The sequence below is a fragment of the Mobula birostris genome, chromosome 4 (genome assembly GCF_030028105.1).
Source record: "Mobula birostris isolate sMobBir1 chromosome 4, sMobBir1.hap1, whole genome shotgun sequence".
Taxonomy (NCBI): domain Eukaryota; kingdom Metazoa; phylum Chordata; class Chondrichthyes; order Myliobatiformes; family Myliobatidae; genus Mobula; species Mobula birostris.
This window is the reverse complement of record NC_092373.1, coordinates 20,949,932-20,970,707: the sequence shown is the minus strand read 5'-3', so window position 1 is coordinate 20,970,707 and position 20,776 is coordinate 20,949,932. Positions and strand designations below refer to the sequence as shown.

The 20,776-nt window shown below is 43.0% G+C and overlaps 1 protein-coding gene across 1 annotated transcript in view; it reads left to right on the top strand.

Moving 5' to 3' along the window:
- The window catches only part of LOC140196204 (glycogenin-1-like), a 98,155-nt gene that overhangs the window by 52,101 nt on the left and 25,278 nt on the right, over nt 1–20,776 (top strand). The window contains exon 4 of the mRNA XM_072255001.1: nt 7,671–7,833. Within this exon, the coding sequence (XP_072111102.1) occupies nt 7,671–7,833 (163 nt within the window). The remainder of the gene's footprint in view (nt 1–7,670; nt 7,834–20,776) is intronic.

The window sequence follows — 20,776 nt, the reverse complement described above, 5'->3', positions numbered from 1 at the left end:
GAGGTTGTATATGATGTTGATGAGGCCAAATTTGGAGTATAGTGTGCAGATCTGGTCACCTACCTGCAGAAAAGCTGTCAGTAGGTTTGAAAGAGTACAGAAAATTTACAAGGATGATGCCAGGACTTGAGGATCTGAGTTAGAGAGGAAAGTTTGAATGGGTTAAGACCTTATTCTCCAGATTGTAGGAGAATGAGGGGAGATTTGATAGGGGGGTAAATACAAGCAGGCTTTTTGCATTGAGATTGGTTGAAACTAGAACTAAAGGTCATAGGATAAGAATGAAAAGGTGAAATATTTAAGGGAAACCTGAGAGGGAACTTCTTCACACAGGGGGTGGTGAAAATGTGGAATGAGCTGATAGAGCAACTGATGGATGTGGTTTTAATTTGAACATTTAAGGGAAGTGATGGGAGAGGTATGGCGGGCTTTGGTCCAGGTGCAGATCAATGGGACTAGGCAGAATACTAGTGTGGCACGGACTAGATGATCCCTGAGGCCTGTTTCTATGCTATAGTATTCTATGACTTTTAATTCAGCAGTACTGTCATTGACACTTGTGTATTGATTGAGCATAGATTTAGCCAGATGGGATTTATCTTGCTTCTGGTGTGCATATCACTCCAGACCAACTTGGCCAGAGGTGCACCAGGTTCTGAAGCACAAGACTTGTTGCTGTGGGGCCTGTTGCCATACCCAGGGCTTTTTCGTTCCTTGGTATCAAGTGAGAGTTGAGTGAGCCGGCTGACGACTGGCTTCGGTGCTAAGAGGGATCTCGGCAGGAAAAAGCTAAGGATGATTGAAAGAATTTCATCTTTGTCTTTGGCACTTGTGTGCTGGAGTGTGTCAGTGTGGGGGCTCTTCAAACTCTCACTGTCTTCCTTCTCCAGTTAGCTGTCCGTTCATCTACCACCATTTACGGTTGGTTTGCCGAAGAACTGAAGTGGTCCCCCCGTCCCGACAGAGGCTGCTTCTCCTTGCTTTGGATTGTTGCTGATGGCATTCTGGGCCCTGAGGTTACAAATTGTGTTGGGCTGTAGTCCTGCTGTTACTGATGGCTAGCTCTGAGCTTCCAATATTTGAAGGAGAATAGCAGTCATGGCACTCGACAAGGGAATGATGTAAACAATGTGAAGGGGGGCTCTTCTTTTGAAGGAGGGCTTTGTCTCCTACTAGATACATCTGTGGAGAGGCAGTTGTCTTCATCTTTCTTGATTTTGCTCTGCTGTCGGACACTGGGAGCATCCATAGATTCAGCAGTTTTCACCTCAGGATGGCATTAACAAGTTTACTAATTCAGCGTATGTGTTCGCCCAAACTCACTATCATAACCAAGTGTCCTTCCTGAGAACTTGTTCCACATGACCTCCAGTTCTTTTTCAGACCTCCCAGCTTGGATCCACTGAGGACCCCAGATTTAATTAATTGCTTAGCTGCCTGAGTCCTACACACCATCCTCATCGCTATGTGGAGATAACTGCAGGCCCTGTCTTAGCCTCCGCCATAGCTCCAGCCTCACTCTCCTCCACCTGCCATAGACATCGCTGACATTTCAACCTCCACTGGATCATCATCTTCAACTGTTGATTCTTCACCTTCCTTGCATCCAGGAAGGATCAGGAGATTACCCGTCTTCAGACTGTAGCCTCTACAATGTCTGCTTGGATGTTGACTCAATTGGGTGACACCAGACAGTGGATCCCACCACTTCCAACTCTGTTTCTGATGGCCCTGGATGCCTCCATAACACGAATACCACCCTAGGCTTCCTATCCTGCACCACAGCTCCCTATCCCCAGGTCCCTCAGGCTCCCTTCTCACCTCTTGGGTTCTCAGAGCCTCCATCTTCCTCCCACTCTACTTTCCCTGAAGACACCAACCTTCTCCCCTCCTCTGACACCACCAGCTCTCCTCCTCCTTCTGTTCCTAACTCTAATTCCTGCTGTGTCTTAACCATTCCCTTCAACCTTCCCCTCTCTGAGGTGGGATGTTCTGTCCTCGGCAAGAGCCTTACCTTTTTATCCCCCTTCGCCTCCACTTAAGTGAGTTCCACACCCACCACAACGCGAGCTCTTCTTCTATTGCCTCCATCTCTGAGTCCGTTTCTTTGGTAAGTACTCCCCACCTCACACTGATGACCCCTTCTCCTATCTCCAACCGTCCTCCTCTTCTTGGACACCGCATTCTGGTTCGCTGCCTGTTCGGGATCTCTTCATGCCTAATTTCTGACAAGACATGAACCGGCTCAACTTCAGCACTCTTCTCGCCCCTTTGAACCTTGCCCCCTCTGAATGTACTGTTCTCCACTCTCTCTGCACCAGTCCTAACCTCACTATCAAACTTGCAGACAAAAGGGATGCGGTTGTAGAGTGTTGGACTGACCTCTACCTTGCCAAGACCAGGTGGCAACTCTCAGGCACCTCTTACTTGCCCCTTGAAAAGGACCCCACTCTCGAATATCAAGCCACTGTCTCCTGCACCATCACTAACCTCATCAAGCTACTCTCTTCCGCACCATCAATAACTTTTTCAGCCCTGGAGATCTCCCATCCACTGCACCAAACCCTCAATCCCCTTACCCTGCATTACTCGTTTTAACCTCTTACCCAAGATCCACATACCGGACTGTCGGGGTAGGCACATTGTCTCTGCCTGCTGCTGTCCCGCTGAACTTGTATCCATATAGTTTGACTCCATTCTATCCCCGTTTGGTCTGTCCCTCCCTGCCTACATCTGCACCACCTCGTACGCTTTCGCTCTCCTCAACAACTCACAGCTCCCCGGTCCTGACTGCCTCATTTTCACCATGGATGTCCCTATACACGTCTATCCCCCATCAAAAAGGCTTTAAAGCTCTCCGCGTCTTTCTCAATAAAAGACCCGACCAGTTCCTCTCCACCACCACCCTCCTCTATCAGATGGAACTGGTTCTCACCTGATACGATTTCTTCATTGGCTCTTCCCACTTTATCCGAACTCAAAGGGTAGCCATGGATACCTGCATGGGCACTAGTTATCCCCACTTTTTTGTTGGCTTCATCAAACAGTCCATGTTCCAAGCCGGGTCTGGTAATGCTCCCCAACTCTTTCTGTACTTTATTGATGATTGCATTGGTGCTGCTTCATGCACCTATGCTGAGCCTGTCAATTTCATTAGCTTTCCCTCCAACTTCCACCCTCCCCTTAAATTCAGTTGATCCATTTCTGATGCCCCTCTTCCCTGTCTCCATCTCTGGAGACAAACTGTCTTTTATAAACCTCCTGATACCCATGGTTATGTTGACTAAACCTTTCTCATCTGTCTCCTGTAAAAATGCTATTCCTTTTTCTGAGTTCCTTTGCCTCTGCCACATCTGTTCCCAGGATGAGGGTTTTCTTTCCAGGACATCAGAGATGTCTTCCTCCTTTAATGAACAGGATTTCCCTTCCTCCACCATTGATGCTGCCCTCTCCCGCATCTCCTCTATTTCCCGGACATCCACACTCATCCTGTTTTCCTGCCGCCTTAACGGGGATCGAGTTCCTCTTGTCCTCACCTACCACCCCATGAGCCTCCGCATCCAACACACCATTCTTGTCAACTACCACCTTCTCCAATGGGAACACACCATTACCTCCTGCCTACTCTCCATTCCCCACAGGGATCGCTCCCTCTGTAATTCCCTCATCCATTCGTCCCTCCCCAAAAATCTCCCTCCTGGCCCTGCAAGTGACAGAAATGCTACACTTACCCATTCACTTCCTCCCTCACCACCATTCAGAGCCCCAAACAGTCCTTCCTGGCGAGGTAACACTTCAGTCGCAAATCTGTTGGGTTCGTCTACTGTATCTGGTGCTCTGCATCCGGCCTCCTCCACGTTGGCCAGACCCGATGTAAGTTGGGGGACCACTTTGTTGAGCACCTCCATTCCATCCACAAATAGCAGAATTTCCTGGTGACCAACCATTTTAATTCCAATCCCCCTCCCCTGCCCACCTGGCTTTAATTATCACCATCTTTCCTCTTGCCCCACCCCACCTTTTTAAACTGACATCTTGAATACGTTACTAATTGTAGTATTGTGTCCAATACTGTATGAAACATAACATCAGAATAAAACTCTATTGGATGACATTTGCCCTTTCTGCCTTTTCTTTTGAGAGTCAAGAATTTGAAATCTTGAGTGGAAATACAACTGTTTGAATCTATAATCTTGAAAAATGATTATGTTTGAACTTTTGAAAAGAGATTGGGATCCCCTTCAACCTACTGCTTCCTGCACATCTGGTTTTAGGAAAGACAGGGCAATGGGAAACCATCAACATCACCCCTGGAGACAAGCTGGCTGATCAACTATGTAATGGAGTATGGCCACCTTGTAGCTCTGGTTGACCAGAGGTCCCAGAGTTCTAGAATGGGTTTCCCACTCCACTGTTTACCAGTCAATGTTGGGACCAGTCAAAAGTTCCTTGGCCCACTTGTCCAACACCAACAGATTTTATAGATATGAGACCTTCTCTTTGTATTTAGTTCTAGGGGTGAACCCACAGTATAGGCCCTCTGGCCCACAATGATGTGCTGATCTTTAAACTTACTGTAAGATTAATCTAACCCTTCCTTCCTACATAGCCCTCCCTCCATCTTTCTATCATCCCCCTCCCACGGTCAAGTCCAGCATTTACTTGCCATCCCTAATTGCCCTTGAGGAGATGATAGTTTGCCATCACTATGCTACAGTCTTTCTAGTAAAGTTACTCATGCTCTTCTTTTGGCAAGAAGTTTGCTGGTTTTAGATCCAGCAATATTGACTATATCTTTCCAAGTCAGATGGTGTGTGACTTGGAGAAGAGCTTGCAAGTTTGTTTAAGTGCTTTGATTTTCTTGGAGGTGGATGCTACAGAACTGGGAAGTGTCCTCTGAGTAGGCATACTTTGTAGGTGGTTTGCACTGTACACTGGTTGTAAAGGAGGCAAATGTTCATGGTCTATAAATAGGGTTAAGATAGGTGTTAACCAAGCAAGTTGGTTGCTTTTTTCTTGAGTTGTTGGAGTTGCGCTTATCCAGGTAAGTAGAGAGTCTCAGCGTTCTTGTCTCAAATCCATTTTTGATCCAGAAAAAATAAGTGAATTTTTCTCAGGATAGTTTTGGAAATACAGTGGATTCTGGTTAATTGGGGCACATCAGGACCTGTACATTTTGGCTCAATTAAATGGAGGCCCCAATTAGCTGAAGTTTTATAAAAATAGTTAAGAAGGTGTAAAAGAAGACAAACTTGACAAACAAATTGTGTGTTTCAAAGTTCAACTTCAAAGTAAATTTATTAGCAACCTTGAGATTAATTTTCTTGTGGACACAATAAATCCACTAACTGTAATAGAATCAATGAAAGACTGCACCAACAGAGTGGACAACCAGTGTGCAAAAAGACGACAAACTGTAAATGCAAAAAGAAAGGAAAAGACAGAAATAATAATAAGTAAGTAAGCAATAAATATTGAAAACGTGAGATGAAGAGTCCTAGAAAGTAAGTCCATGGGTTGTGGGAACAGTTCAGTGATGGGGCAAATGGAGTTAGCCCCTCTGGTTCAAGAGCCTGATGGTTGAGAGGTAATAACTGTTCCTGAGGCTCCTGTACCACCTTCCCGATGACAGCAGCAAGACGAGAGCAGGACCTGGATGTGGGGGAATTGAAATACAGAGCATCTTCAAATATTAGAAAACTACTTCAGTATTATAAAACTGTATGTTAGTTCCTGATACTTTCGAGGAAGGAATTCATCTGTGTTGTGTTCTTTTGTGCAAAGTCATCACAGACACCTTGTGCAGATGATAGACTGCCTCATACAATGCTGTCAAAAATTTCAACCTCCAAATCTTCATTTTCATTGTAACATTCAAGATCATTTTCAATACTTCAAAGTTGTTTCTACATTGTTGAAGGAGTGAAATTGTTTCATTTTCACTCCTGGCTGTTTCTGGAATCTCCAAGCCTGAATACTTGAAACTGCAGTGAGCAAGACAGTTCTGAATTGTGTTAATGCTTATTTCTCACCAACTATCAGTGACAAAAATCACTGCTTTTTGAACAGAAAGTCACCCAAGTGACAATATTTTTAAAACTTCAACCATAATGTTGTGTCTTACAGCCATGTAAGTTGACACAACTGTGTTAGTTAGAAACTGTTTGGCAATAGTCTCCCACCCCAGTTAAGTGGTGTAGTGTCCCAAATAAAGTGAAGGCCATCCTAGCTATTTTCTCATTTAGGCTGCCTGATTAACAGATGGCCCAATTAACTGGAATGTACTGTATTTTCTCTTAGATTATGCACCATTACAACCTGATCTCAGAGTAATTCTCCGACGAGCGCAAGTTCTTTCTCGTGTGGTTTATTTGCCACAGATCAAATCAAAATCTGGTCAAACAAGGGAAATAATTGCTCTGGGTTCTCTGAATGATTCTATTAGGGCAACAGAAGCATAATGCCAATTCTATGTTGACTTCAGTGCTTTGGTCACTAGTTGACTTTGTGCCAAAGGCCTGAACAGTGATGGTGCAGCTATAAATGTCGAGGCAAGACCTCTTGTCACGTTGTCAACAAAGTCGCCTCCTCATGGCCTTCAAACGATTTCTACCAGCCACATTAAAGTGTACAATAATCCAGCATGCTCGTTTTTTTGTTTACCAAAATAAGTTTATTTCAGCTCCTACATTATTACAAAAGCAACACTAGATGGGAAACAGTAACAAAAACAAACTAAAATAAGATGATCCCATCCTCATCGAGGATTCCAGTTGTCCCCTGTGGCGCCCAGCGGCTCCAGTGCACCAGACCTTGGAGTGAAACTGTACTTCAATCAATAGTCCAGAAACACTTCACATAGAGCAGTGGTGTAATACATTTTCCACTGAAGGGAACATAGGGCTAAGGCCCTGGTGAGCAAACTACTTGGCATTTCCAAATCGGATTATCAGAGTTTTACTGGTACTGAAATTTCTTCTTTCCATTTATGTATTTGCTGACACTTTACTTGTGTCAGAAGTTGGAGGTTTTGGAATCCAGGAAATTTACAAGGATGTAGCTAGCATTTGAGGACCTGCGTTATAGAAAAATGTTGAATAGATATGACTTTACTGTTGGAGTGCAGAAGGTTGAGGGGGCATTAGGTAGAGGTATACAAAATTATGAGGGGTATAGATAAGATAAATGCAAGCAGGCTTTTTCCGCTGAGGTTGGGTGAGACAGCACGGGGGCGCTGGGGGTTAGAGATTAAGGGTGGAATGTGAAATATTGAAGAGGATCCTGTGGGGGAGCAGCTTCATTCAGAGGGTGATGAGAGTGTGGAACGAGCTGCCAGTGGAAGTGGTGGATGAAGGTTGCAACACTTACAAGCAATTTGGATAGCTACTTGAATGGGAGGGGTATGGAGAGCTATGGTTCAGGTACAAGTCAATGGGACTCATCAGAATAACATTTCAGTACAAACTAAATGGGTCGAAAGGCCTTTTCTGTGCTGTAGTGCTCATGCATAGAGTGATTGTCTGATAATAACATCCTTTTTTAAATGATATTGCCAATTAAACCCACTCCCCATCTGTATCCATGGACCTACAAGTAATTTTATTTTTTCTTTCTAATCAAATGGGCTACAAGTATTGGGTATAACCACGTGCTTCGTTATCTTGTAACAGGCATTATGCAACATTGACGAACTCTTTGAGAGGGAGGAATTGTCCGCAGCGCCAGATCCAGGATGGCCAGATTGCTTCAATACGGGAGTGTTCGTCTATCGCCCTTCCATTGAAACCTACAATGAACTTCTACGGTTTTCCACAGAGAAAGGCAGCTTTGATGGTAAGTTTTATTATCTTTTGGAGAGCCCGGCTTGAAGATGCAGCCAGTGTTGCTTACACAGTTCTATCTCATTGGCAAGCACGTTTCCGGACTCAAACCATGCTTCCATTTGAAATGTGTGCTGTAATTCAAGAGTGGAGTTGCTGAAGGCAAACGTTAAGGAAGCAGTGTGAAACTAATTCAAAGCAAATGTAAGAAATTCCTGCTTGCATTGTGAAAAGCTACAGTGATGCGTTGATTTTAAAAACAACCTGGGAAATCGAGAAAACCATTTCTGTCCCTTCTAGTGTCTGTTGGGAAATTCAGTCCCTGAATCCATGAGTGCTGGAAACATTTGTTCTGACATCAAGCTCCTCCTCCCTCTTCGCCATATTAATTAAATAATTGTGTCCACCCAGTGCTTGCCTTCAGCATGATTTTCAACCTCACTGGTGTTATTAACCCAGTTTCACCAGAAACTGCTTTTGAATACATCGGCTGTCAAACAGCATTCTTTGTCAGGCAGCTGCAGAATGCTGATTGCTGACTCTGCATAATGGCTACACACAAGGCTGATCATCTTCAACCACGTTTTCTCTGTGATAAAACTGACCTTCTAAAGGAGACTGGACTGCACCCAACACTTGCCTGCTGGATGTGGAGATGGAGACAGCTCCAGCAGTATCGGGGGCCATGCAGGAAGAAGCATTGACGAATCATGTGCCCAAGACCTTATCCACCCAGAGTTTACAAGGTGCTGGTCTTTTCAATGGGACAATGCTTATGCAGGCTAAGCTTCATCAAAACAATCTTCCCTGCAAGATGAAGCAAAATTTACAAGGATGTTACCTGGACTTGAGGACCTGAGTTGTAGGGAAAGGTTGAATAGGTTAGGAATTTATCTCCTGGAACACAGGAGAATGGTTGGTGGGGGGTGTATTTTACTGAGATATACAAATTTATAATGGGTAAAGATAGGGTGAATGTATGCAGGCTTTTTCCCCTTAGGTTGGGTAAGACTAGAATTAGAGGTCATAGGCTTAGGGCGAAAGGAGAACTCGAGGGAGAATTTCTTCACAGGGTGGCGTGGTGGAAAGAGCTGCTGGCAGAAGTGGTGAATGCAGGTTCAATTGTAACATTTTAGGGAAGTTTAGATGGGTATGGAAGGCAGGTAGATAGGACGAGACAGAAGACCAGTTTGGCATGGACTCGATTGGCTGTTTCTGGGCTGCAGTCACTATGACTCTATGAAATCAATGACCTCTTGCAGTCCCATCTATAGGTTCATACATATGCCTGTATTGCTTTACCTGTCATTTGCAGCCTCCAAGATTCGGAATTCTTCCAGACATTGTTGACTAATCTATAGTCTTGCAACCTGCTGCTCACTACTGTATTAGGAGGATGTATCCTCCCTTGCACAGTGAGAAAACTTTATCTTCAACCAATAGGAAAAGTGAGAGCAGAGATTGGAATCTGGTACTTTGCAAACATTCCCCAAGGGCAGGCATTCAGAAACTGCACATGTATTACTTCTTGTGTTCATCCTCCCTGGCAGCCTTTGGCCAGAAATAGGTGGCTGGCTGTCCTGAGAGTCTCCATAGCACCCCCCCCCCCACCCCTATGCACAAAGTGTGCATTGTTCTTAACCAAACCATATAGTAACTCTGAGACCTTGGAAGCCATCTGCTTGTATTTGCCCATTTATGCTGCAGCACTCTCCAGCAACTGGAAGAGTACATTTTATACTCTGCATATGATCCTTTAAAGCAGGAGTTCCCAACCTGGGGTCTGTGGACCCCTCAGTTAATGGTAGGGGTACATGGCATAAAAAAAGTTGGGACCTCCCTGTTCTAAATGCTGGTTCTCACGTCCACAACCACAAAGCTGCGCCTGTAAACGTATGACCTTGCAGTAGTTTTGCACAATAGCACACGCTGGAACTGACATAGTGTAACATTACGTAAGAAAGCCTAGCCATGCTTCTCTGGAATTTGGCATGAGAACATACTGTCTTTCTAGGACCTATAAGAATAGTATTAGATTGACATTCGGCACTGATTTAATACAGATAGAGAGTAAAAAGGAGTTTCTGGGGAATAGTATTTCAGTCTAGGACCACTGCAACCCTGCAAGACCAGCAAGCATTCGTTGCCTAATTTTTGTTGCTCTCTTAAGGTAGCAATGGGCAGCTTGTAACTATTGCAGTCCCTGTAAAAGTCACAGTAACTTTATTGCACAGTACATATATGTCATATACATATACCATGTCAGCATATACCATCTTGGGATGCACTCTCTTGCAGGCATTTACAGTAAAATAAAGAAGTACAATAGAATTTATAAAGAAGTACATACACAAAGACTGACAAACAACCAATATGCAAAAGGGGACAAATTCTGCAAAGAAAAAGAACATGTATATAAAATGTACTGTTGCCTAACTAGTGTCAGCCATACAAACTTGCGTGGCCATTAGAGACCGCACCATTCTTACAGCGAGCAGTTTATGAATAGAGTCAGTTGCATGTGTTTGTGTTCAAAAAGCGGTGATTTTCATTTTTATCACTGATATTTGGTGAGAGCTAAGCAGTAAGGCAATTTAGAATCTTTTTTGCTCACTGCAGTTTCAAGCATTCAGGGTTGAAAATGCCAGAAATAGCAGGAGTGAAAATGGAACTATTTCACTACTTCAGTGAGTTAGGAACTATGAAGAATTTGAAGGTATCAGCAATCATCTTGAACGTTACAGTGAAAATGAAGATTTTGAGGATGCAATCATCAAAGGCATTGATTGTAGGCAGTACTATCTGCACTAAATTTGTTCATGTGCCGTCAAGGAAAAGAACACAGTAGCATTTTTGTTCATCATATCTGGCGAAGACAGTGAAACTTCTGCGGGAGAGTTTTAGGAGTGGAAAAACTTTTGCACTGGGACAGTTCCACTCTTTCAACCTTGGAAGTCCAGATCCAGTGGTATGAGTGGTTGTCATAAAACCGGGTCTTCCTTGGTTACAGTGGGTGACCATAACTTTTTGTGCCTTATCTTGCCCTTTGCTCTCCACCAAGCATTGCAGAACCGCTTTCTTGGCCATTGGATCTCACTGTTGATCTCATCCACCCAGTCTGCTGGAGCTGACTTTACATGCTAGGGCAAGCATGGCCCTATTTCTCTGGGTTATGAGGCCTGCCTGCTACCCTCACCTGGTTTACCTCAAATGTTGAAGCAGCGTATCCAGGTGTGGAGGCTGTCACATCTCGCTCTTGAAGCCACAGGTAAGAGCTGGGTGTCCAGTGGGGATAAAAGTTGGGTAAACTGCCCTGAATAGACACATACATGCCCCTTCAGCAGAGGTGCTACCCCTCCCTAAACACACCATACACAGCAGCATACATTGGATGAATTCCTCCATCGATAACTACTAGGAACTAATACATATTTTTGTACTGTTGTAGTATTAGTAGTGTTCTAATCTGTTCTGGATTTCATTTAAATACATAATTTGTTACTCAGTTAACTTGTAGCTTGTCTTTTTTATACCTTGTTAACCATGAAGCTTCAGCAAATTAGGGCATCTTCTTAATTGGGCCAAAATGTACTGGTCCTGGTGTTCCTTATTAACCAGAATCCACTGTGTATACATGTGTGTGTGTGTGTGTGTGTGTATGTATGCATGAATGTATATCTATATACACATTAACATACAAAGCAGATGCCATTAATTGGGACAGTTCAGGAGCCGAATGGCTGTTGGGGAATAACTGTCCCTGACCCTAAGGCTCCTCTACCTCCTTCCCAACGGTTGGGAATTTGGCGTGGTTCAGAATGGAGAGTGCAACCTAATGGCGGCGTACAAACCCATGATCGGCTACAATTTTCAACTAACTCACCAAATAAAGCGTCGAAGAAGATTGAAATCAACGAAGGTGAGAGCAGAAGGCGAGTGGGTGTTCAGTACCATCTGCCTGCATTTGACCGGTCTCCCTCTCTGCTGCCAGAGGAAGGTGCAAGGGTCTTGAGTCCTGGGCAAGGTTTAATTGACTTAGTTTGTGAATTGGACTCTGCAGTTCATGTTATGTGTTTCTGGTTTCTACTAGCTCCTTTTTTCTTAATTGCTTTTGTGTGATTTTGGTACGGGTGGATTGGCTGTGGGATCTGCAATCACTGACCAACACAGCGCTAAATTCTACTGAACATTCCTGGAATGTTTTAAGAATTCTGCAGTCTGTGTGTTATCCGCTTGTTTTTTTTTTTGCCAGTTACATGATTTGTTCCTTTTTTTTTGCACATTGGGTTTTTGATATTATCTTTGAACGGGTTCCATGGCATTTCTTTGTACTGTGTCCTCTGTATTTTTGTACTTTGTAGTAGCAAGAAGTGACCGTGGCTTGGATGGTGGGGGTCCTTGATAGATGCTGCTTCCTTGTGGCAGCGCTCCATGTAAATGTGCTGATTGGTTGGTGGAGAGGTGGGGGTGGAGGGCTTTGCCTGTGATGGACTAGGCTGTATCCACCACTTTCTGTAGCCTTTCCATTCTTGGCCATTGGCGTTTCTATACTGGGCCGTGATGCAGCCAGTTGGGATAGTCCCCACTGTTCATCTGTAGAAGTGGTGTCCTAAAGAGTGAGTTTAAGGATTCTGGCCATGAAGAAGTCGCCTTGCTTGTTGCATTCTGCTGTAGGCTCATTATTGACTGCGGTCCGTCATCAGCTGCTTCCCGCCTGGATGGTAGAGAACACGACCTTGGAGTTGCTTAACATTGCAACAGGTTTTGCTTAACTGCAAATGGTTCAAACCAAAGTATTGGCAATATGTAAAGCTTAAATTGTCCCTGTGGCGCAAGCTTGAGTTGTTCAAACCGCTTTTGGCCGGGATCGAGAGCCAGCTGTCGTGTTGCCCCTTTAATCTGAGCAACCAATCGCATCTTGTTGGAGAGAGCAGAGTTCTCTGTCCATTCCCCTGGTACACATAGTTGATTAATGTCCCCATATAGAGTTTCAGTTCCTGACTTTTAATTATGAAGCTAACTGATAATAATAACATGCAGCTAACTTAAAACCTGGATGTAATGTTAACATTTGAGGAGGCTCCTTGCAGTTCCGAAATGAGCTGGATCATGAGTGCACTTCACTTGTTGATTCAGTTGCATAGTGGGCACGCTTGCGCTAAGGCCTCTTATTAAAGCCTTATGACAGGGTCTCACAGGCACAATTGAGCTGATGATGGAGAGGCTGGAAGTACCTGAGTAAACAGAGGACTAACTATAAATAACATTTTGAATCAAACTGTCTCTTTAACTATATTAAGAAAGTAGACAAGATCCTTTCTGATTATATTGAACTCCCTTCTCCAAATAAGGGGATGTGCAATTGGCAATCTAGTTGTATAAATGCTTAGTTAGTGATCAGGTATTTAAAATTAGAGGAATATAAATACAATGGGAGCAATGTCTTTCCTTTTATCTAATCAGTTCTTTTTTAACTTGCACGTCTTTTTTCTCTACATTTTCCCTCCCTTTCTTACTTTTTATTCCCTAGCTAATGAACACGTCCCAGAGCTTAGAGACACCAGCGATCTTCGAATTGTATGTTGTTGTAATTGTCTCACAACAGACAGTGTAGGGCCTACACATTTCTAGGCAGTAGCACAAGACAGACCATCCACTCTATCTATTACCTCAGTCAGCACACTGCACTGTAAACACTTTAAAACCACTTTTTATAATGCTGCTTGTGTTGTAAATACATGCTGGTATTTATGCACATTTTATTTCATATATGTACTTCTAATTTTATTTTTATAAAGCAACACCTTGTATTCTGTATCACAGTCTCCAAACTGATGGCATGAATATTGATTTCTCCATAGGAAGAAGCACAGTCGACGTTTCGGGCCGAGACCCTGTGGGTCGACTATGCTTCTTCCTATGGATGCTGTCTGGCCTGCTGCGTTCCACTAGCATTTTGTGTGTGTGTTGCTTGAATTTCCAGCATCTGCAGATTTCCTTGTATTTGTATTGATTTCTCCTTCTGGTTTTTTAAAAAAAAAAGCCCTTCCCCTCCCCTCATCTTCTGTTCTCTACTCTGGCCTCTTGCCTCTTCTCAGCTGCCTATCACTGCCCCCCGGGTCTCCTGTTCTTCCCTTTCTCCTGTGGTCCATTTTTCTCTCCTATCAAATTTCTTTCTCTCCGGCCCTTTTACTTTTCCTGCCCACTTGGCTTCACCTATCACCTTCTAGCCGTGCTCTGGCCCCTCTCCTTTTATTCTGGCTTCTTTCCCTTCCTTTTCAGTCCTGATGATAGGTTTCGGCCTGAAACGTTGACTTTTTATTAATTTCCATAGCTGCTGTCTAACCTGCTGAGTTCCTCCAGTAGTTTGTGTGTGTGTTGCTTTGGATTTCCAGCATCTGCAGAATTTCTTGTATTTCATATACGAGTAATTCTTTATTCTGTATAATTGTTGGATGTTGTTACTTTTTTGTTGCATATAATGCCAACACTCCACAGTAATTTCCTAATATATGTAAAAATATAATCTATGGCGAATAAAGTTGATCCTTAATCTATAACAATACAACAAATGCTGGAAACACACAGCAAGTCAGTCAGCTTCTGTGGGGAGAGAGAGAGAAGCAGTGCTGATGTTCTGGGTCAGTAACCTTTGTATTTGTTTCTAAAATTGTCTTTAAGTGGACAGCAGTACATAACATGGATGTAATTTTTTTTCCGGATTGAAGTGTTTGACAATAACATGAAATAGGAAAAGTACTCGCTAATTTGAACTCCTACAAGAGGAAAATCTGCAGATGCTGGAAATCCAAGCAACACACACAAAATGCTGGAGGAACTCAGCAAGCCAGGCAGCATCCATTTAATTTAAACTGAATATTTTAACTAGAAGGCTTGTTAAGATCATCAATCTAGTTGAAGCCAAGCACTAGAGTTCATATATGTTCAGCCCAGGTCTCTTTAAATTGAATTCCAACATTTTGGCATCCAAATCCTTCAGCTCCCCTGGCTAAGACTAAAATCTTCGTTTGGATTAATTACATAAAGCTAGGAGAACTTTATCCTTGTCACCAGTTTTTTTTTTACAAGCCACTGCATGTCACTCTCTGTCTCCAGTGTTATATATTTCTTGTATCCAAACCATTTTGGACTGGGACTAGTTTCAGATGCTACCTACCCTGCTGGTTATTAACAGCATTTTCACTTTCTGTATGACATAACTTAGTTTTGTCAATAACTGACATTCAGCAATTAGTAATGCATCGTATCGCTTAACCCAAATCAAAAGCTGAAGCTGGGCATGATGAATACATGGTGCAGGAGTTACACCACTTAGCATAAGGAAAGGAAACTATGGAAATAAGATTTGAGAGTGTTGACCAACCAATTCAGTATCTTTTATCTTGTGTCAAAATATACCCATACTGTGTATAGTATAACAACCTTGTTCATTTCCTAAGATGTCCCCGTTATGTTAATATTGATATGGTATGTTTTGTTTTCATTATAATTCATTCAGCATGGAGTTGTCACTGGCAAGGTCACTGATTGCTCATCCCCAATCCATCTTCAACCAAATATCTTGTCGGTCAGTTCAGAGGACAGTTAGGAGTTGATCACTTTGAGTCTCGAGTCACATCCAAGTCAGACAGATTAAAGTGGCCAACTTCCCTTTAAAGCTCAATGGTACAGCAGATATTTTTTATCTTTTGGACACTCCTGCTTCCACCATTCCAATTTTTTTCTCCTTTATCTGCTGTGATGGGTTTGGGACTCTGGCCAGCAGTCTTGAAATGGTTCCTTTTGCTATCATGAACTGTTCTAGTTAGTGGCTGTATTAAGGAAAAGCACAAAGATCTCCAAAAACTTAGACAACTACTGAATAACTTAACTTCACTTTAGGCAGAAACTAAAGAGAAAAGCTCCAGAGATTAGGACAGGAACGGCATAGTCACTGGAAGCAGAGGAGTGGCTATGTGATTGTTTCAAGTCAGCGGACTGGGTCGTGTTCATGGACTCATCTGTGGATCTGAATGAATTCACTATGATTGTCACAGACTTTATTAAAACAGTTGTAGATGAGTGTGTTCCCACAAACTCATTGAGTCTTCCCCAAACAGAAGCCCTGGATGAACCATGAGGTCCACAATCTGCCTAGGGTTTAGGGGCATTCAAGTCTGGTGACCAACGAAGTTACAAGAGATTCGGGTATGATTTCTGGAAAGCCATCTCACAGATGAAGGTGCATTTCTGTCTGGAAATGTCCATAAGGTGCATTTCTGGACATTCAATACTATCAAATCAATGCTGAGTTGCAGTCGATAAAGAGCATGTTTTATCCCTGTCCAGATGTTCCAGGGTTGAGTGAAGAACCAATGAAATGGCATCTGCTGTGGACCTATTGCACTGGTAGGCAAATTAAAGTGGATCCAAGTTGCTTCTTGTGCTGGAGTTGGTATCTTTCATCACCAAACAAGGAGACCGCATAAGTTGCTGCATCCTACAGACAAGCTTTCTCCCGAGCCATTTATCACACTGCAAGTTTGAGTCCTATTTCAACTTGAGTTTCTCCATGCCCGGAAACTTCTAACCCCGTCTCTCCTTTAACAACCCTTTCATTCACTAGTATGGTAAACTAGACTCTTGACCTCAGAAACTAGCTCGTTATAATCTTGTACCTTATTGTTTAAATGCACGGCACTTCCTCTGTAGCTGTTCACTTTATTCTGCATTGTTAATGTTCTACCTTGTTTGCTTTAACGCACTGTGTAATGATGTGATCTGTATAAACAGTATGCAAGACAACATACACAAAATGCCTGAGGAACTCAAACTTCTCTGTACGTTGCTGAAGATTTCCAGCATCTGCAGAATTTCTTGTGGTTATTCAAGACAAGCTTTTCACTGTATCTTGGTACATGTGACAATAATAAATCATTTCCAATATCAATAATCTGATGCTCTCTTCTTGACATTGTGTCAAGGTGACAGTCAACACCTTTGAAACTAAGGTTATGAACTTGTGTCTCTGTGAAGATACCAGGAGCACATTAATCCTCCACCACTTGTCCCATGGATGAATGTGGTGACCTCTTAAGCCTGAAGCCTATAGTGAAATGCATTACAACACTCCCTGGGCAAAACAACTCATTTTTGGAAGGTGGATTCCATATTTGGAGGTTGGAGGTTTAAAGGTTACACGATTGATTTGTGAAATCCATCAGCATTTTGCTCTTCAGTCTTCAGTGGGCGTAGACAAAAATCTTCTGATTCTACTGTGAAAATTTGAAATATTCTGCCTAATTGCGACTTGCTGAAGTGTCTGAGACTGCAGCAGAGAAACAGTTCGTAAAACCTGTAGAAGCAAAATGACCCCTTAATTGGGGCAATGGAGCCAAAAGCTAACAATGTTCTTTTGAAGCAAAAAGCTACACTTCGGAATAACTTGGAATTTGGCTGCCTGGATTTTGCCACCGACTGTGTTCTTTCCATGAGACCAGTAATTCTGGTGGATGCCAGAGGGAATTTTCTCTGGGCCAGTAGTTCCACTAATTATAGTGTCAACAATGATTGTGTAACAACAACAACCGCTTTATTCAGTGACCTGTTTTCCCTGCAAAGGGATTTGTAAACAGATTCTGTCATTTGTTTTCTGTGCTACGATCTACAAAGACATAACTCAAAATAAACCTTCCACTCTGTTTTAAGAGGAGATACTATAAATAGAGTGGAAGACCATAAACTATAGTTCATGCAGTGACAACTTAAACAGAACTGGCTTTGAGTATCAGGTCAAATGATATGCTTCATGCTGCCAAATTTTAACCGAAGTAACTCCCTGTCCCCTCCAGCAGCATTAAACATACCAATGTCTTGTTCGATAACTTCTAGAGAACATAAGATAGGAGCAGGAGTCGGCCATCTAGCCTGTCCATCAAGCCTACACTACCATTCAATAAGATCATGGCTGAACTGGCTGTGGACTTGGCTCCGCCTACCTGCCTTTTCTCTATAAACCTTAATTCTTCTGTGATGCAGAAGTCTATTAAATTATGTCCTACGAGGGGTGATTGATAAGTTTGTGGCCTAAGGTAGAAGCAGTCAATTTTAGAAAACCTAGCACATTTATTTTTCAACATAGTCCCCTCCTACATGTACACACTTAGTCCAGTGGTCGTGGAGCATACGGATCCCTTCTCTGTAGAAGTGCTCCACAGCAGGGGTGATTGATAAGTTCATATCCTAAGGTAGAAGGAGATGAGTTATTAACTTCAAACTTTCTGCATTATCACTCATAGTGGAACTGCACGTGCATGTAACGAGAGCGTCTTGGATCTCCAGGTGGTCCATAGCAGGGGTGATTGATAAGTTTGTGGCCTAAGGTTAAAGGAGATGAGTTATACCACTCTCGTTACATGCACGTGCAGTTAAACTCTTTGAGTGAAAATGCAGAAAGTTTGAAATTAATAACTCATCGCCTGCCTTAGGCCACGAACTTATCAATCACCCCTGCTGTTGACCACTTCTGGAGGTCCAAGACACCGACTTCTACAAAGAAGGGATCCGTATGCTCCACGGCCGCTGGACTAAGTGTGTAAATGTAGGAAAAATAAATGTGCTAGGTTTTCTAAAATTGACTCCTTCTACCTCGGGCCACGAACTTATCAATCACCCCTGGTAAATATATTTAAAAAGCCTCCATTGTTTTCCTTGGACTGACTGGCAGTGTAGTGGCGTCAGTACTGGGCTTCGAACTAGATGATCCTGAGATCGAGTCTGGCTGGGTCCCTACCTGGGCAGCAAGCAATACCTGTGCGGAAGGAAGGCCTGGCAATCTACAAACCCCATTTCCAGAAAAGTTGGGATATTTTCCAAAATGCAATAAAAACAAAAATCTGTGATATGTTAATTCACGTGAACCTTTATTTATCTGACAAAAGTACAAAGAAAAGATTTTCAATAGTTTTACTGACCAACTTCATTGTATTTTGTAAACATACACAAATTTAGAATTTGATGGCTACAAATTGATGACATTTGCCTTCTTGATAACCTGTTTCACTTGCAAACCGATCTTTTATCATTCATGAACAAACATTCCCAAGTCCCTCTGCATAACAAGGTTGGTTCTAACGAAGAGTTGCAGCCCAAACTGTAGACTGTTTATTCCTCTCTCCTCCAAGAGGATCACAACTTTGTCACTGGGTTTGGAAGTTGACCTGGAGAGCCATGTTGGCTGGAGGCAGGGTCACCTGTACCAAACAGGTCAAACGGTAGAGGCCAATCTAAGACCGGTCCACCGGACTGAGCTCAGAGCTAACAACCCTGACTGGTAAAACAAAATTGTTACAGAAACAGCAATGAAGAAGCCTTCTACAGCTGAGTGTGACTGTATTCCTGAGTCTCCACCCAGGACTTGCATGACTGACAGTAGTGAAGACCGAGAGGAAGCTACTGACACGATAAAGGAAGCCATGAACACCACCAGAGATGGAGGACCTGCATTGCTGCCCTAAACGCCAGTGGTGTAATGGGCAGTAAGTAACTTATTCCTCTCTAGATGCTGCCTGACTGCTGAGTTCCTCCATCATTTTGAGTGTATTAGTTCTTATTTGAGTCAGTTAGCACTGTTTTGTGCTTCAAATTGGTGCTTAGAAGCACCAAATCAGCTCAAGTGGTGTAAGAAGCACTTTCTGTGCACAAGGTCACAGCTGCACATTTACACCTGACCCCTGTAACCAGCGTTGCACTTCTCAGGAAATGACTGAAATATCTATAGGAAATTGGTGCCCTTTTCTTTGGAAACGATGGTGCAATTAAGTAGAAAGCACTTCTGCTTTGATGTACTGTAACTGCCATCTGACTTCCCCTTCCAAAGTATGGGTGAAGTAGACGTGTTGAATTGTTGGCTTGGGGCCAGGTGGAACTGTACCAAAGAATTCTTCTGAAAGATCAAAATAAATGTGGATGCCGGTCGAGCTAAAAACTGTTTGACTAGATTCCCATAGTCTTCTAGAGAGGAATTTTGGGACTTTTAGTAGGATTTGTGGGAGCTGCTAATTGTAACTCAGCAAAGGGGACATTTCAGGCAGTAGTTTAATTAAAAGAGACATTCTAATTGTCGGGCTAAATTGCCACCATTAAATGTTTGATCGTACTGGCCAAGCAATCATGTGTGAACAAAAAGTACACCCAGTGGCTACTTTAGTTGGTACACCTGTGCACCTTGTTAATGCAAATATCTAATCAGCCAATCATGTAGCAGCAACTCAATGAATAAAAGCGTGCAGACATGGTCAAGAGTTTCAGTTCTTGTTCAGACCGAACATAAGAATGGGGAAGAAATGGGATCTACGTGACTTGTTGGTGCCAGATAGGGTGGTTTGAATATCTCAGACTGCTGATTTCCTGGGATTTTCATGCTCAACAGTCTCTAGAGCTTACAGAGACTGGTGCAAGAAAACCAAAAAAAAACACTTGCTAATGAGAGAGGTCAGAGGATGATGGCCAGACTGGTTCAAACTGACAGGAAGGTGACAGTAACTCAAACAACCACATGTTACAACAGTGGAGTGCAGAAGAGCATCTCTGAATGCATGACACATTAGATTAGATTATGAGGACACTCAGTCCTTGTTTATTGTCATTTAGAAATGCATGCTTTAAGAAATGATACAATGTTCCTCCAGAGTGATATCACAAAAAAAAAGGACAAACCAAAGACTAACATTGACAAGACCATATAATTATAACATATAGTTACAGCAGTGCAAAGCAATACCATAATTTGGTAAAGAGCAGACTATGGGCACGGTAAAAAAAAGTCTCAAAGTTCCGAAAGCAGGTGGGAAAAGGGAGAAACTCTCCCTGCCATAAACCTCCAGGTGCCGACAACTGCCAATGCATTGGAAGCACCCGTCCACAGCCAACTCTGAGTCTGTCCGAAAACTTCGAGC